This window comes from Hippopotamus amphibius, chromosome 9, assembly GCF_030028045.1.
Source record: "Hippopotamus amphibius kiboko isolate mHipAmp2 chromosome 9, mHipAmp2.hap2, whole genome shotgun sequence".
In the NCBI taxonomy this organism is placed as follows: domain Eukaryota; kingdom Metazoa; phylum Chordata; class Mammalia; order Artiodactyla; family Hippopotamidae; genus Hippopotamus; species Hippopotamus amphibius.
In genome coordinates, this window is record NC_080194.1 from 41,534,655 (window position 1) to 41,552,805 (window position 18,151).

An 18,151-nucleotide genomic window follows, 5' to 3' on the forward strand; every position below is an offset into this window, starting at 1 on the left:
GAAACAGGCTAAACAAAGGGCCCCTCAGGGGGAATAAAAAGGGAGGCAAATATTCATATCCTATAATATCAGAGCCAGAAAGACTCACTAGTTAAATTCTCTGGTTTTACAAATGAGAATACTGAACCCTAAGAGGCAAGGTCATTTGCCTAAGGTCACACAGCTGAGTGGAGACTGAAACCCCCGTCTCCCAACGCCCAAATAATGGCTCATTTTGGTCTACCCTGCACCAGGCCATGGAGACAGAACTGGAGTATGACCTGTCAGGCCTGTCACTAAGCGAAAAACCCAAACGCTGTAAACACAGGAAATGGGCTGGGATGAGGTTCAGAGGGAGTAGCAACCTTCGCCAAGTTAGAAGTGCTCAAGAGTTTCCTGTCCACAGCTGTCAACTGTCACAGAAATGCTCCAGAAAGTAATACAAGGCAGAAAAAAAGAAAAAGACGGAGGCCTAGAACTGACTATAAATTACTCAGGCCAACCCACTCAGTTTTACAGTTGAGGAAGCTAAGATCCCCCCCGCCAAAAAGAAAAATGACTGTCCAAACTCACACCATAGAATTTAAGGATGCTTAGAAACCACTTACATGGTTCAAATCCTTCACTTTAGTGATGAGGTGTCTGACACCCAGCACGGGAAAGAGCCTTGCCCAAGGTCACACAGCTAGACTATCTCAGAGCCAGCACTGCAACTCGGGTCTTCTACCTCACGGGCCGGTGTGCTTCCCACTAGTTAGAGCGAACAAGATAAAGGGATTTGCTTCAGATGATTTGGGTGCAGTTCTGGCTTTGGAAAAAATACAACATGTCAGGAAACTGAAAAGAAGCAGGATATACTAACAGCTAATGAAGAATGACAAGGACCAAACAGAGTAAGCTTAGAGGAGCCAAAACAAAAGTGGTCTGGTTGCTTAAGGCACTTTGGGAAACTAAGAGGCAGAAAAATATTCTGGCTATTCTAGAAACTTATAACCCAAAGAAGAACAAGCAGGGAAGGCAGACAGAAAAGGCCGGAAACGCTAAGGGAAATCCCAAGGTACTGCTTCTTTCTTCTGTCCTAGGACGGAACATCCAAAAAACATCACCCCAGGAGCAACCCTGGGTTCAGCAGGCCACTGTGGGTTATTATAGTAATTCGCAGATTCCTGGGCCCCCATGCCACACAGCTGGTGGGTATAGTAATTAGCAGATTCCTGGGCCCCCATGCCACACAGCTGGCGGGTAGAGTAATTAGCAGATTCCTGGGCCCCCATGCCACACAGCTGGTGGGTATAGTAATTAGCAGATTCCTGGGCCCCCATGCCACACAGCTGGCGGGTAGAGTAATTAGCAGATTCCTGGGCCCCCATGCCACACAGCTGGCGGGTAGAGTAATTAGCAGATTCCTGGGCCCCCATGCCACACAGCTGGCGGGTATAGTAATTAGCAGATTCCTGGGCCCCCATGCCACACAGCTGGCGGGTAGAGTAATTAGCAGATTCCTGGGCCCCCATGCCACACAGCTGGTGGGTAGAGTAATTAGCAGATTCCTGGGCCCCCATGCCACACAGCTGGTGGGTATAGAGGGGAACTAACTACATTTACACATTTCCTGGCGGTTCATGTATATTCAATACTCACATCAGCCCTACATGACAAGGATCATGATTGCCATTTAACAGATGTGGAAACTAGGGCTTAGAGATGACAAGTCTCTTGGTCAGTCGTAAAGTTAGTATTGTATACGGCAAATCCAGTATTCAAACTTAAATTCTCATTCTAGAAATTCTTAGCAAATACCTGCTGTCCCAGTCCTGTGGAACAGAGCTAGGGATACAATGAGGACATAGGTATGGTCCCCAGTCTACAGGAGTTCCAATCAGGGATAAGAGTGTTAAGTAATAGTTATTATAATAATACATAACATTTATGAATGCTTACTATGTGCCTGCCAGGTGCTATTCTAAGCTCTCCACATATACTGCTGCGTTTAATTCTCAGAGTAACTTAGTGAGGTAGTTACTCCTTTTTTTTTTTTTTTTTTTTTTTTTTTTGGCCACGCTGCGAGGCTTGTGGGATCTTAGTTCCCTGACCAGGGATTAAACCGGGCCCACACCAGTGAAAACGTGGAGTTCTAACCACTGGACAGCCAGGTAACTCCAAGATAGTTACTATTATTCCCCTCATATACAGATAGGTAACTAAGGCACAGAGAGATTAAATGACTTGCTGAGCAAGTAAATTGTAAAAGTAAGGATTCAAACCCAGGCAGCTTGACTCTAAAGCCTATGCTCTTTTTTTTTTTTTTTAATTTACTCAGGTATAGTTTATTTACAATGTTTTGTTAATTTCTTCTGTACAGCAAAGTGATTCAGTTATATATACATTCTTTTTCATGTTCTTTTCAATTATGGTTTATCACAGGATATTGAATATAGTTCCCTGTGCTATACAGTATGACCTTATTGTTTATCCATCCTATATATAATAGCTTGTATATGCTAATCCCAAAAAAGCCATCCCTCTCCCACCCCACCCCCTTGGCAACCACAAGTCTGTTCTCTATGTTTGTGAGTCTGTTTTGTAGATAAGGTCATTTGTGTCATATTTTAGATTGCACATATAAGTGATGTCATATATTTGTCTTTCTCTGTCTGACTTACTTCACTTAGTATGATCATCTCTAGGTCCATCTGTGTTGCTGTAAATGGCATTACTTCATTCTTTTTATGGTTGAGTAGTATTCCATTGTATATATGTATCATATCTTTTTTATCCATTCATCTTTCGTTGGACATTTAGGATGTTTCCATGTTTTGGCTATTGTGCATAGCGCTGGTATAAACATAGGGGTGCATGTATCTTTTTGAATTATAGTTTTGTCTGGATATATTCTCGGGAGTGAGATTGCTGGACCATATGGTAGCTCTATTTTTAGTTTTCTGAGGAACTGCCATACTGTTTTCCATACTGGCTGTACCAATTTACATTCTCACCAACAGTGTAGGAGGGTTCCCTCTTTAGAGCCTGTACTCTTAACAGCCATTTCCAAACAGGCAATGGCAAGACACCCTGGTGAGGGCTCTGAGAGAGAAAGGCCAGAGGCAATGCAGAGCCTTGCTGGCACAACTGTAATTAAGAATGACTATCGAGAGGCTGGAAAGCACAGAAAGGTCAGAGGAATCTGAGCATCGAGGACTGGGCTACCATAGTTGATTCCTTCAGATACAGGAAGACTGGTGAGGAAAGACGGAATGGTGACCAGAGTCATTATACTCTCTCTCCTGCTCTGATCAGGGCACCATTACCTTTGTTCTGCAGAGCTTCTTCATCCAACGTCTCACCAATCCTCACGACAGTCAAGGGAATCAGGCAAGGCAGAGATTCGCAATTTCCACTTGACAAATGAGAAAAATGAGACCGATAAAGCAGCAGAGATTTGTCCTAGATATGAGCTGCTGGCAGAAGAAAGTCAAGTCTCTTGACTTCTGCCCTTTCTACTAACCTACTCTGACTCTAGATCACAAAAACGAAAATCCAAAACATAATACTGAGGGAAAGTTTAAAACTGTAGATTTCTCTGAAGATTTTCTTTTCCTCTTACCATCACTCCCACCACTCGACCCCCTCCACCCCTCACCATACCTGCATACAGAATTCTTCAGCTCTGCTCACGTATACCCATGCCCCCGTCCCTTGATGCCTCCAAGTCAGTGATTCAATCAATGAGTTCATCAACCACAAAGGCCTGGCTGCTGTTAGACACCAAGTCCTCAGGGAAACATTCCCCTCCACCAGCTCATCCTCAGCACACAGATCTTTAAATGGCAATTAAAGAAAAGAGAGGAATGCTGAAAAAGGAAAGGCCAGAGAGAAACAGCCTATGAGGGGAGAACAGCTCAAACGATTCTTAAGTCTGCACAGAAGACATCAGATTTAGTCCCAGCCTGAGGTCCACCCACGAAATCAACTCAGTTGGGGTCTTGAGCTTTTAATAAGGAAAAGTACTAAACATTCACCATTAAATCATTCATTCACTCATTCTTCATTATTGATGTTTACTTTGTATACAACTTAGGTGCTAGAGCCACACATACATACACACACACACACACACACACACACACACCCCTCTACCCTCAAAAAGCTAAACTTTTAGTTTATGCTCCATTGTTGTAGATGAAGCCATTTTTTTACTAATTCATTTGCTTCTATCCTTTATGTGAGTTTTATATATACAAGTAATAATTTGGGTTCTTCAGGTCTTAGTAATATGACTATGGGAGTTACATGCAGAGGAAGAATGAAGGAAAGGTACGTTTGTTCTTTGATATATTTTTTTATCTATTCCAGAAGATTTTTTCTTTTAAGAGACATGAGTCGGCCTGAGGCTTTCTTGGAAAGAGCTATGTTCAGCAGTAAATAATCTTTTTTTATTAAAACAAAATAATCAATAGGGACTTCCCTGGTGGCGCAGTGGTTAAGAATCTGCCTGTCAATGCAGGGGACATGGGTTTGGTCCCTGGTCCAGGAAGATTCCACATGTTGCGGAGCAACTAAGCCCGTGCGCCACAACTACTGAGCCTGCATTCTACAGCCTCAGAGCCACAGCTACTCAACCCATGTGCCACAACTACTGAAGCCTGAGGGCCTAGAGCCCGTGCTCCACAACAAGAGAAGCCACCGCAATGAGAAGCCCACGCACCACAATAAAGAGTAGCCCCCGCTCACCACAACTAGAGAAAGCCTGCTCACAGCAACAAAGACCCAATGCAGCCAAAAAATGTAAATAAATTTATTTATTTTAAAAAATAATAATAATAGTTTTACCAGAAAAACAAAACCAAAACCTTACCTTCTAGTAGAGAAGGCAGGCAATCAGGATATAAGAAAAGAGCTACAAGCAAGGGATATACCAAGTTCTGTGGAAGCAAGATGGTGAACTCTCCTTTAAGGGTTGGGAGAAGGCTTCCCGGAGAGGACTGGCTTGGCCTTACAGCATACAGAACGTATGGATGCTAGAATGCTGGCCTTACACACAGGGCTGGAGGGGTCTCTAAGGGCAGACTAGAGAGTCCTGGGTTGGGAATTCCCTGACGGTCCAATGGTTAAGACTCTGCGCTTCCACTGCTGGGGACCCGGGTTCAATCTCTGGTTGCGGAACTAAGATCCCAAAAGCTGCTTGGCTCAGCCACAAAGAGTCCTAGGTCCCTAGCAGAGCAGTTACCTTGGGATAAGAGAAATATGCTATAGCCCTGGTTGCTTCAAAAATTATATTACCCCTTTGGGACATGTGCTCCAGGTAAAACTCATCAAACCCTGTAAGAGACCAAGCTCTACCCTGCACTCAAACAGACCCAAAGATATGAGCATAAGCTTGAGACTCTAGAAGAGACGTCCCTCTCTTGCCCTCACACGTTTCTTCCTGCCTTGCACACAGCCTCCCACAGCAACCAGAGACACCTTATCTCACAAAGAGCTCTGCTGGTGGATACCACCATTAATGGTCTTAAGACTTAAAATTTAAAGCCAGTCAAAACGAGAAATAGTTCAGTTCAAATGCAACCTTTAGCGGTTTAACCTTGAGCGAGCCAAAGATGAAGGCAAAATTCCTTTTAATGCTGCACAAACAGCTCATACCAAACCACAGTCCATTCAGAGGAAGCTCCAAATTCGGCAGTGCCTGCCACCCCACCTGCCCATCACCAAAGCCATGTTCCAGCTAGGCCCAGCCTAGGCACACAGCAGAAGCAGCACTGGAAAGAAGGGTAGGGGAGCAGGTCCTCAGACCCTTCCCTGAAGCACTATCCGAATGGAAGAGAGGAACCGCACCCTTCCCATGCCCCACCCCAATCCCACAGAATGCCAGCTCAACCTGGCCCTCGTGGGATTTGAAAATCTGCAAAGAAGCTGGCAATGTGCCACCTGAGCACCACAGACCACACTCCTCAGGAAATGGGGGCTACGTTTGCAGCCCAGATGATGAGAGTGCTGCATGCAGCCTAGATATTCATGGCTATTTAAGGAGTGCTGCTCCAGAAGACAGAAACTGGCTTGAAGTTTGGCTACTAACATGATCACATTCTATACCCACTCTCACCTCCATGTGGTCCCCAGTAATCAAATCCTACCCTACCTTCAAGCCCAGTCCACATACTGCCTCCTCTGAGGACAACTTCCAGCCTCCTGCAATCCTCAATGATCACCCTGGGTTTTTTTGGACAACATTTATTCACTCAAAAAATATGCAGCAATGCTTTTTCTGCGGCAGGACTGTTTGCTGTGGTACTGCTGCATTTCCCTCACCAGAACTCAAGTTCTTTGACAAGGCTGCCCAAGTCCTACACTTCTACTGCCTGACTCCACCAAGAATTGCCTCCAAATGTGACAAATCTATGATACTAGATGATTTAACATGGACACACCCTATCTCAAGAGCCCACTGCCAATTCTCCTCCTCCTAATTCAGCCTGCACCTCCCGATCAGATCTTGTTAACCACCACTTCATGCAGGCTCACCACGTTGATGACTCTTCATTACCCCTCAGTTAATAGATGAGCTTTTTTTTAATTATCAGAGTCGATCAGTAAGCGCATACACTGTTTTAAGGTAGTTTTATTTCATTTCAAGAAGAGTAACAATAATTACGGCAGCTAACATTTATGCAGTCCTATGTGTCAGGCACGATCCTAGCACATTCTATCTGTTATCTCATTCATCCTCACAACAACCTTACAAGGTATCATCATTATCATCTCCATTTTTCAGATCAAGAAACTAAGGCACAGAGAAGTAAACTAAGTGGTGGCATTTAGAGACAGGTAGTCTGGCTCCAGAGTCAAAGCCTCTAGCTACTATACTACACTGCAGAGTATAAACACGGCTTTTATATACATATTGGGTTAGCCCAAAAGGTCGTTCTGGTTTTTCTGTAATATAGAAAAACACAAACAAACTTTTTGGCCAACCCAATATATATACATCAGTACACAGAGCTCAAAAAAAAAAAACTTCCCATGATACCATCTCTTTTAAATAAAGCCTAAACTTCTGCCCCGTTAGCTTTACTTCTCACTGCTTCTTCCATGTGGCCTCCACTCCCACCAGACTGATGTACTCATGGGACCTGCCCCTTCTCATCCCCCTCTTCCCATCACCCTTCTTCCACTCTTCCCTTTCCCCAAATCCTAATCAAGCTTTCAGGCTTAGCTCCTTTAGGAAGGCTCCCGGAAAAGGGGAGGAGGGAATTACCACTGGTTCTATGCCTACCATGCTTCAGACACTATGCGGTTGCCTTAGACACATTACCTTCATTCAATCTTCACAGCACTGTAAAGCTGCTATTACTATGCCCATTTCACAGAAAAGAAAAAAAGTAGCTCAGAGGGTTAATCTGTCAATGGCCCACAATACTAAAGCACACGCTCTTTCCCCTACACCTTCTAAGCCCCTTATGACTTATTCCCCACGTTTAAATACTTGCAGGTATATTATTTGATGTTGCATTTTATTAAAAACTGTCTCATTATTTTCCTGTTTATATATGTGCCTTATCTCTCCAGCTGAACTCTGAGCCTCTCAGCCCAAGGGCTTCTCCTACAGCACCTAACACACAGCAAATCACACAGTGGCTACAGAATTTTACCAAACCAAAACAACATGTCTGGCCTTAGCTAGAAGAAAGAACTCTTGTGTTCTGGGTAAAGCTGCTGAATACCTGTGCCTTAACCACACATAACTATTAATTAATTTCTTCTAGAGCGAAGGAAAAAGTTCTCTTAACCAAGAAAATCACATAGTGAAGTCTATGAGTCACTCTTGTCAGCAATAACATGAAGATCCCAGAAAACAAGCAACAAAAAAAGAATTACAGTGGGTGGAGTGTTTTTTCCCTTCCCACTCTGTAGCACAATTGGAATGGTGCTTTCTAACCAGTGCACAAAGCTTCAGCTATGGAATGAGGGAATCCCAAAGGAAAGGCCAGCAAAATCCAACCAATCCTAGGGTTGCTCACAGAAAGCCCCCAGAGGGCTCAGAATTATATAGTAGCAAAATGCTGGCCAAGGAAACAAGAGAATGTGGGCTCCAGTTCTGGTTCATTCATTTATTCAACAATACTTACTGAAAGTACTGAGGATACCAGTCAATCTAGTGTGTAATTCAGACAAGCAAGTTACTTAACTTTTCTGGACCTCAATTTCTTCACCTCTAAAAAGAGCTTAATAAGCACTTTCTTGCCCATTTCACAAGCTGTTGAGAGGGTCAAATGATAAAAAGGACAGATCAACATCATGGGTAAAGTATAAAGCTGTGGGTTTTTTTAAATTGTGGTAAAGCATACATAACGTAAGAGGCTCTACTTTATATCTGTATTTTTCTGGCCTAAGGGGAGGAGCAGCAGTGGGGAGAAATGCGGAAGTGAGATCAGCAGTAACCTCAACTGCGTCACAGTCACCCACCTTCCTGACTCCCTGTTGGGCCTGTATGATTTCCAGGAATCACTGCACAAAGACAGTTCTAGAATTTTCAGGATGGAAAGGCCTAGAAGACTCATAGGATCTCAGAGCTAGAAGGGTCTTTTGGATGAAACTCATCCTAACCCACAACCATTTCTCATCTTTCTTCCAGCTCATCACCAGACAACCGTGATGCCACTGCCTATCTTCTGAGAGCCGCGGATAACAAACAGCATTTTACAAGCCAGATTATCTAGTTTCAATAACTGTATTTACTGCCCTATTGCCCATACCTGACTCTTTAGGAAATTCTTGTCTAAACATTCTGTGTAGGATTCAGTTGCGTGATAGAAAAAAAAAAGCTCCTGTACCCTGCTTGGACTCAAACATAAAAGGAAAGCAGCACCTTCCAGAACCTAGTATGGTGGCAGTACAGATATTTAGTAAGAGTCCCTCCATGGAGGAAAGGGTTTCAAGATCTGGGTTCAGATGACATGGTCCAGTCCACTCATGGTGGTCTTATTGAGAAATCCAGCATTTCCTCACAGTGGCCCTAGACAGCTAGTCCCTGTTTAACAGTTGTAATGTCAAAGCACTCCTAGCTCTGCATGGCCCACTCCAATGATAGGGATTTACAGTAGTTTGAAAAAATCTTCCTTCTTCATTAGCGGGGGACCAGATTAAACAACAATTCAAACTACTTTAGCTAGAGAAAAACTGGCATTTTAAAAGTTGTCAGCCTGTCTCTGTCTTAGAAACATCAGATCATCTTAGAACAGACCATTGTTCTTGACTTTTTCTTTTACCCCCCTTTAACTATATTAAATATAAAGCAATCAGATGGACACCAAATGGGGGATGGGGGGGGATGAATTGGGAGATTGGGATTGCCATCTATACATTACTAATAAGAAAAAAAATATCAAATTGTACACTTTAAATATATGCAGTTTATTGTATGTCCATTGTATCTCAATAAAAGTTCTTAAATAAATAAATAAATAATAAAGCAAGCGGGTACACTTTACCCCTGTGGAAAAGATATAACATGATCTTCTCTCTTGGCAAAGACTATTCCCAATACCCTCTTGGTATGTAAAACTGGGGAAGACGAATAGAAATATGCACAGGGTCCAAAGCCCTCCCAGGACCAAAGACTGAAACCTTGACCACCTTTCTTTTGAGGTTCAATACTATTAGAATTTCTCAGACTAACTGAGAGTTTAAGTCAAGTTAAAGACAGGAAGGGACAGTGACAGCCTATAGGAAGCACGCACGTTGAGGAAAAAGAAAGTCTGAATGGGTGCTCCAAGCTCAATACCATAACCAAAATGATCATGGAAGAAGGCTGGCTATGCAAACACTTCTAGACCCAGCCAACCAGAGATTGAAGGGGTTCCCTTCTCCAGTGGATGAACATATATAGACATGACTTGGAGAGGTCAAGCACAGCGGAGCCTAGGCCAAGTGTGACACTCAAGGAGCACTGTCACCCTCTCTCAAAGAACCACCATCACTTATGCAGGACCACATCCTCACAGCTACACTAAATAAGAAAACAACATACCGTGAGAAGTTCATTTTTAAAAGCCACGCTGTGTTATCAACAACTGAAGCTAAAACATGGGGCCTGCAACCAGACCAGTAAGATTCTCTAGTCCTCTATTTGGAACTAATCCTGACTCCTTAGAGTTCTTGAATACTTTAGAAAGAGAAAGAGAGAGGAGGAAAAACCCCAGGAGAAACAAACTAAATTTCCTGATAATTTCATAGTCATTCAAGAGATTAATCTTAATATTGGAAGGACATCTGACCTTATTTGTACTTCAAGCAAATGACAAGCTGATGAGCCATTTCATATCCACTGCGCTTTAATTTTTCCAAAATATGCTACCCTGGCCCACCCATAGGGCTCTAATTATGCCTTCTGAAGCCACACAGAAAAACAAGCTGATTTTCCCTTCCAAAGAACAGCCTTTCAAGGATAGGAAGGCAATGATTACATTTTCTCTTCAGGGCTTCCAAACCTGGCTCCTTCAACCCCTCTCCAAAGCACTGGATTTCAAGGCCCCTTTCCATCTTGCCTCCTTTACATATGCTCTGGCCTGTCCATGTTTCCCTTACAGTGCCTAGCCCAGAACTGGCTGCAGCCTACCACCAAGAGCAGTCTCAGAGCATACGAGACTGTTGTGTCTTATCTATATTTCTACATCTTGTCCTGTGAGCCTGGGAGCCAGTCCCTTTTTCAGACACTACATTATACCCTGTTATCAGGCCTCTTAGTCCGTCCCATTCTTCACAGTCCTAGAGAGGCAAAGGCTGGGCATAAGGCAAGTAGTTGTGCTTCCCTTGGTCCTGTGATTCTAGGGGTACTGACAGCTGTTTCAACCCTCCCCACTGCCTACCTCTGGGCCTCTTGCTCCTAGAGACCCCTTTAGTGCTTAGACTTTACATCTATGTCATTTTACTCTTTAATGCACTTGTCCACCAGGGCAAGACAGGCAATGGCTAGACCATAAAAGAAGAGATGGAAGGCAGAATAGCACAGTAGTTAAGAACATGGGCTCTGGAGTCAGACAGCCTGGCTTCAAATCCTGGTTCTACCACATATTAGCCATGAGACCTTGAACAAATCACTTAACTCCTCTGTACCTCAGTTTTCTCCCTGTAGAATGAAGATAATAATACCCATTGATGGAAATGTTCCACACCTTGATTGCAGAGGAGATATTGCAGGGGAGAGAATACAGAGGTATATGTATTTGTCAAAACTCAAACTGAACACTTAAAATGAGTGCATTTTACTATATGTAAATTACATCTCAATAAAATCGATTTGTAAGGTTAAAAAAATTATAGTAACTACTCGTGGAGGATTGTAAGGATTAAAAGAATTTTGAAATACCTAAAATAGTTCCAGAAATCACAGTAAGCACTCAAGCAATGTTGTCTATTTGTAATGCAGTTAGCCACGCTGCGCCCAGTCTCTGCATTCTGTGATTGCTGCTGGAGGGCAAGGGAGGGGCCTCCTCAGTTGGCCAAGATGTGGTATTTTCCCCAAAGTTTCATTACGGATCTGGCTTTCACCAGATTAAGCACCAGTGCTACAAACCACACCTCCTCCACGCTCCAGCCAAGGTTGCGTTTAACACTAGGAAAGCCAAACCACAAGAAGCATCATCAAAACCGAAGATATTCCAGTGAAACTGGGAGGGATCTGTTTTCTTTAGTCTTCCTCTGGCTTAGCTCATGAGGTCTTCCTGGGCCAACTTAGGTTTCTGTTCAGTCCTTTACCAAGTCTTCCCGGAACATCTTCTCTGCCCAGTCTATGCAGGAGGAGGGAGTGACGGAAGGAAAAGATATCAAGTTTCCTGGCTCCCTCACCCTCACCAAGTTCACAACCTACAGGAATTACAAATAGAACGAGGAAACCGATATCAGAGGCAATGAGGCACAGTAAAGAGAACACTCTGCAGGGAGCTGGAAGGCTGGTGTCTAGCCTCAGCTGACACTTACTAGTCACATGACCATGAGCTAGTCCCATGCCACTGTAAACTTCAGTTTCCTTCCCTATAAATTGAAGGGATAAGAATAAACAATCTCACAGTCTGTGACCTGACGATGGTAGAAAAACAAGTGTAACAGGACTTGTTTCAGGCTCTCAGTCCTGTGAGAAATCTCAGGGTGAGCCAAGTGAGCTCATTTAGAAGAACTGACTGCCTTAGACCCAGAAGGAGGGGAGTGCCTCATGGCTAAGGCTGCCACAGACAGTGATGGCAGTCACAATCCAGAGGCGACCCAGTCAGCTCCTTTTACAGGGAATGGGCTCATTTCCATTTTCTCACCTTGCACTACCCCACAGAACCAAACCTGAAAATTAAGGATTCAGGGTGCCAAGAGAGGCTCATTTCAGGCATTTCCTCCCTATTCATTCCCTGGATCAGGCCCAGGGGCCCAGAGGAGTACTGTGAGGTGAAGGGCAAAGCAGGCAAAGATAACATCTATAGAGCACAGCATTGTCCTCTCTGGAAGTCAGCTACTGCACTGCATGTTTGAAGGACTCTGGGACCTAGAAAATATCACAGTACAGTGAATTATGCAAGAGAATCCTTTTTTAGTTTATGGAGGTACACAAGATAGTTGTACAACTATCTAGTTCAAGCATCAGTGTAGTTCAGTTCAAGTTTCTTGATACTCTAGTCTCCCTTAGACTCTGTGCCTGCTAAAGAGAGATGAAACCGACTCGGTCTCTTGCTTTTAAGAGGCTCAAGATGTGGACAGGGAAGTTAAGTGAGTAAACACGGTACAACAGAGGCCTGTACAGAGTGCCTTGGAGGCACAAAAGTGGGTGTGCCTACCTCCACAGAGAGAAGGGATCAAAGGCAGTGTCACTGAAAAGGTAACATCTAAACTGAGTCTTGAAAGGATGAGGAGGTATCCATGGGGCAGAGAAGACAGAAAGGACATCTTCCCTCTTCTCTAGGGATGGAAAAGACAGGGTGAACAGAATGTACAAAGACCTGAGATAAGAAATAGCCTGTCATGCTTCAGGACCTGTAAGCAGTCTAGGGGAGCCGGCGTACAAGCTAGGTGAGTGCAGAGGCCTTCCGTTATTGAGATCATACTTCTCAAATGGGACTGCAAAGCTGCCAAGAGGAAGGAAGAGAAGAAAGAGTACTGAAAAGCAGGTGAGGCAGTGAATACACTCTCCACCTCCCCTTCTGCTTTCCCCCAGACTCTGCCTGACACAGCCCTCTCCTACACAAAACACACCCCGACAACTGCAGGAAGGAAAAACCCTCCCCACTCTAAGGTCAGTAGCTCCAGAATCCCCAGCTGAAAAGGCAGGTCCTCTCCTAAAAGGGAGAAACGAGAACCACAGGTCCCTGGAAAAGGGACATTAAGTACTAATTTGCAAAGATCCAACCAACCCCAGCAGCCATGCAACTTAGAAAGGCTGAGGGAATCTCATCCCATCACCCAAGCCCAGATCCAAAGCTTTTGTCACCCTAACTCATCTCCAGTGAGCCAGCCCCAGCTTCTGTCCTACTGAGAACACCGTGGGAGCTGGAGTAAGAAAGGCAGCCCAACAAATGCAGAGCTGATTTACCCTTTAAAAGGACTTTAGCTACAGTTATATTTGTTGCCTCCTGCTAAACACAAAAATAAAGTTTAGATGGAAAAAAAACAAACAAAAAGACTCTAGAGTATATCCCAAGCAGGACACATTTCTGGGCCTCAGCCATGCTGAGAATCCTTAGGTTACTGGCACGGCAGCCAGGCAGATATGTCAAAATAGACAAGGCCAAGGAAGTCATGGAAACAAGATGACACACAAGACCTGAAGTCTGTGACCACACTGGGAAACAGCTGAGAGTGGGAGAGAAGCATGAACTTCAGTCAGACCCGAGCTCTAATCCCAAGGCACCACTCACTAGCTTCATCGAGCCTTCAGTCTTCTCATCTGTAAATAAGAATAATAATAGTATTTACCTCAGAACATTATTGAAATTATTAAATGAAGTAAAGAATATAAACCACTAGCCTGAGGCACATAGTCAGTGTTTAAATAACTTCCCTTCCCTTTAACCAGAGCCACAATGATGCACTGTTGCACAACTAGGGAGGGGTGGCCCCATTCACAACACAGTCTACGTGAACAGTGCTCCCTGGAGTTAGGCAATGCAAAGGCAAGGCAGCCGGCCACTGAGATGTCTGTCTATAAGCAGTGCCAGAAAACAGAGCTAAAATACCACCATAGGTGTATTCAAGGCAGTGAATGGGTCTGAGACCACACAATCAATCCAACTAACAAATACAAGGCACCAGGGACACAGAGCTCTGACAGCCATGGCAACTCCATCTTAGCCAGAAAGCCTCTTCTATGTTCCTGCTGGGGTGAAAGCCAATTTCTTGACCTCCATCAGCCTCAAGTCTGTAGATGAACCCCATCAACCGAGGATCTGGCGAGTGTGAAGCCAGGGGTGAAAGCAAATGCTACAAGTTTCCAGCCAAGGTCCACACCCTCTCTGCTTGACAAGTAGGCCAAATACTCAAGGGCAGGCAGTGTCTCTAAAGGTGTTAAGTCATGCACGTGGGACCCAACAGATTGAGTCCAAAACCTAGGATGACCTTAGCACCCTGCTTACCAAGGAGTAACGCCACTGCTCCTGAGTGTCTCCAGGGCAGGTAGGAACACAGGGCAGGTAGGAACCATGACTGATTGTTTTGTATGTCCCCAGACCCTAGCACAGTGCAAAACATAACCCACCAGCTGTAATCGGTTGCTTGATAAATTAACCAACATAGATGTGGCCTTATTCCTATCACCTGGCCTCTAGGTCTCTGCATATACTCTACTTGCTGCCTAGAATTTATCTATCTTAACCCCATTTACTTAGCTATTGTTTCTCAATTCTCAGGTCTCAACTTAAATGTCATCTATTAAGGCAGTATTGAGGTTTCTCCTGACACCATAAACAGTATTAAGTTCCCCTGCAGTATGTACCCTGTCATCACATCCCTTATTTCCACTTCATAAGTCATCAGACTTCACTGTGATTGTTTCATTTTGCCTTCCTTGCTACACTGTAAGCTTTAGGAGAGCAGGAACCATATCTGTTTAGTTCATTACACTGATTCCCAGGGCCTAGTACAGTACGTGGCACAGAGGGAGTGCCCCATATGTTAGAATGATTGGACACATGAATGAAGGAATGAGAGAGCTCCAGTCCAAAATGACTCTGGAGTCACTGGGGATTCAAAACTGTCTGCTCAGCCCTAAGCTGTCAATGGTTACTTTTTGATTCGAATCTTAATAGAGCCTACATATGCCCATATGTGGAAGACGACAGCAGATTTGATGAACAACAGAAAAAGAATAGTTTGTGTGATAGGAAGTAAGAAGAGGTACAGTACGAGTTATGAAGCAGAAACCCCACCTCTGAGTGCCTTGAATGCCATGCTAAGGAATATGGCTTATTAGCCTGCAGGACAGCCACTATCTGACCTGAGTTCCCTAAGGGCACACAGGCCTATGATGGGTACCATCCTACCACAGCCATCCACTGTGTTCCCTTTGATGCCCACAGGCTGATAGCCTTCTTCCTCTCCCTTCAGGTTCACTCCCATTTCTCTGAGCTATATGGGATCCTTCAATAACACAGGTGCCCCCAAGGATAATTTGTCCAAATTACCCTAGCCCAATTTTACTAAAGAAAGTTGTAAACATGGGACTTCCCTGGTGGTCCAGTGGTTAAGACTTCACCTTCTAACACAGGGGGTGCAGGTTCAATCCCTGGTCAGGGAGCTGAGATCCCACATGCCTCCAGGCCAAAAACCCAAAACATAAAACAGAAGCAATATTGTAACAAACTCAATAAAGACTTTAAAAATGGTCCACATAAAGGAAGAAAAGAAAGGAAGGAAGGAAGGAAGTTAGTTAGTTGTAAACAGGGAAGCTGTCATTTAGGAAAAACAAGATCAGAAGGCCTGGATCCAAGTGTTGTTGAGCTGTGTAACAGTAGGTTACTTAGTCAATCATTCTGAGTTTTAGTAATCTCCTCTATAAAATAAGAATAATAGCCATCTCAGGTTGTGGAGAAGGTTGAGATAACACATTCAAAGGGCCTAATTCAGTGTCTTTCATACAGTGAGGGTCCAACATAGGTTTATTTAAAAAAAAAATCCTACCTAGGGCACAGGGCTATTATTTCCTCCTAAATGCTAAGCACTTTCACTTGACCTAATACAGCACAGAGACCCACGAGGCCAGAGGTTTCTCATGCAGACTTGGGCCTGCCTTACCTCCTAAAAGGGGATGGGCAGATTGCCCTGTTTCCATTCTCTGTCTAGCTGTCTGAGCACTGAGGAAATCACCAGCAGGCAGGCTGTTGGGAGTGGGGAGGTGGGGGAAGAGCTGAGACTCTCCCAGAACTTCAGGTCTATTAATAGCTTGGTCACGTGTCAACAGAGGCACAGGATTGTTGTGTGTAAACTTGGTAACTCATGGCCCAAGACAGGCAATTTAGGACTGGGATGTATTCCAGACCAAAGACTGCAGACTGGGGTCCACTCTAAACAACGAAGCCGTAGCAAACTAGAGCAACCGGAAGTAAGGTATTGACTCTTCACAAGATGCAGGGAAGGAAACTGCAGAATAAATCCCTCATCCTGCCCAACCCTACCAGCTTTATGTTACAGGAGGCCTCAGATGGGGCTCAGCGTTTATAGGATTTCAGTTTGCCCTTGGAAATATATTTAGATACTCACTCTAGCCCTGACCAACTGCGTCACCTTGGACAAGTCACTACCCTCTAGGCTCGTTTCTACATCTGAAACTCAAGAAGGAAAGGCCAGGTGATCCTACCAGATGATCCTGCTCACAAAATTTCATCTCGAAGTCCCAGCCCTGATTTATGAGAACACGAAGTTTAAAACACTGTGTTCTAGAGAGAGAGAGAGAGAGGGATCTCTGGTATACTGCCCTCTGCCACCAGCCTCAGCTACTCCACCAGGAAGTGAGGCAAGGAACATAAGGAACTGGGAACAAGCCACCTCAGCCTCTCAAATCCCAGCACCTCCAGCCTCAGAAGGCCATCATCCTATGGCACCCAGGAAGGGGCTCAGTGAATATAAGCAAATGACCAGAATGTGGGTGCAAATTGCCAGTTCCCATACAGTTTCTTAAAGGGAAGACCTGGAACAGAGGAAAAAGAAAAGATAGGGGAGATAAGGGGCTTGTATCTTCTGTCTTTCCCAATCTCAGCACCACCATCAGGGGAAAAGCAGGACATCCGTAGGAAACTCACTATGTAAAGTCATAATGTTGTTAGATTTAAATACAGTTCTCTCCACGTGTATGTATGTGTTGTGTGTGTTGTGTGTTGTGTGTAAGTATAGAACTATCTGTGGGTATAGAGCCTTTTCTTTATTCCACCAACAAGCCTCATGAGAAAGATTCAAGAAGTGATGGCTTCCAGAAGGCCAGGAAAGCTCTGATACCAGGAAGGGATTTTAAGTCCTTGTCACCGCTTTGGGGCTCTGTGAGGTGCCCCTCTACACACACACACACAAAATCACAGACAATCATACATCCCAGGGCTAAACTAAAAAGTCCACAGGGCACAGATAAGCCAAATGAGTTTAAAAGACAAAACAAGAACCAGTTCCCAAGCCAGTAAAGTGTCACTGTTATACAGGATTACATATGTATTAACACAGCTAAAGAAAAAATCTGTACTTCACCAGGGAGTTTTGGACAGCTCCAGAAACTGAGAAAAAGCAGAGTCACAGATACACATATTGGCAGACATACAACTGGTACACTGGCAGAATGAACCCATCACTCATTCATTCCACAGAGGTTTACTGAACACCTACTATATACCAGGCACAATTCTAGGCCCTGGGAATACAGTGACCCTAACAGTCTCAAAAAGAGAGGGAGCCAATGAAGTTCAAACATTCCAGTTACTTTCCCATGACCTTTCCATCCCTACTGTGAGATGAATGCATCAGGCTACTGTAACATCAGTATCAGCCAGAGTCCTTAGTCACAAGAACAACTTAGTTTGTAAGTTCAACAACTAAAACTGATTCTGGATAGTCTAAGCAGAAAAAAACAAAACAAACAAACAAAAACCTTATTTTAAGAACAGCTCAGACCCACCTGGAGAAGTGGAAAACCGAGGGATGGATGCCAAGAACAACACCT

At 44.2% G+C, this 18,151-nt stretch overlaps 1 protein-coding gene across 6 annotated transcripts in view; it reads right to left on the minus strand.

Annotated features, from left to right (window-relative positions):
• The window catches only part of STIM1 (stromal interaction molecule 1), a 196,241-nt gene that overhangs the window by 104,897 nt on the left and 73,193 nt on the right, over positions 1 to 18,151 (minus strand). For 2 of the 6 annotated variants that reach the window (XM_057747450.1, XM_057747446.1), the window contains exon 2: positions 3,288 to 3,376. The exons of the other annotated variants lie outside the window; for them this stretch is intronic. Coding sequence is in view for 1 of the 2 variants with exons in the window: in XM_057747446.1 (XP_057603429.1) it covers positions 3,288 to 3,376 (89 nt within the window). In the remaining variant the exon portion in view is untranslated. The remainder of the gene's footprint in view (positions 1 to 3,287; positions 3,377 to 18,151) is intronic. 6 annotated transcript variants of the gene reach the window in all.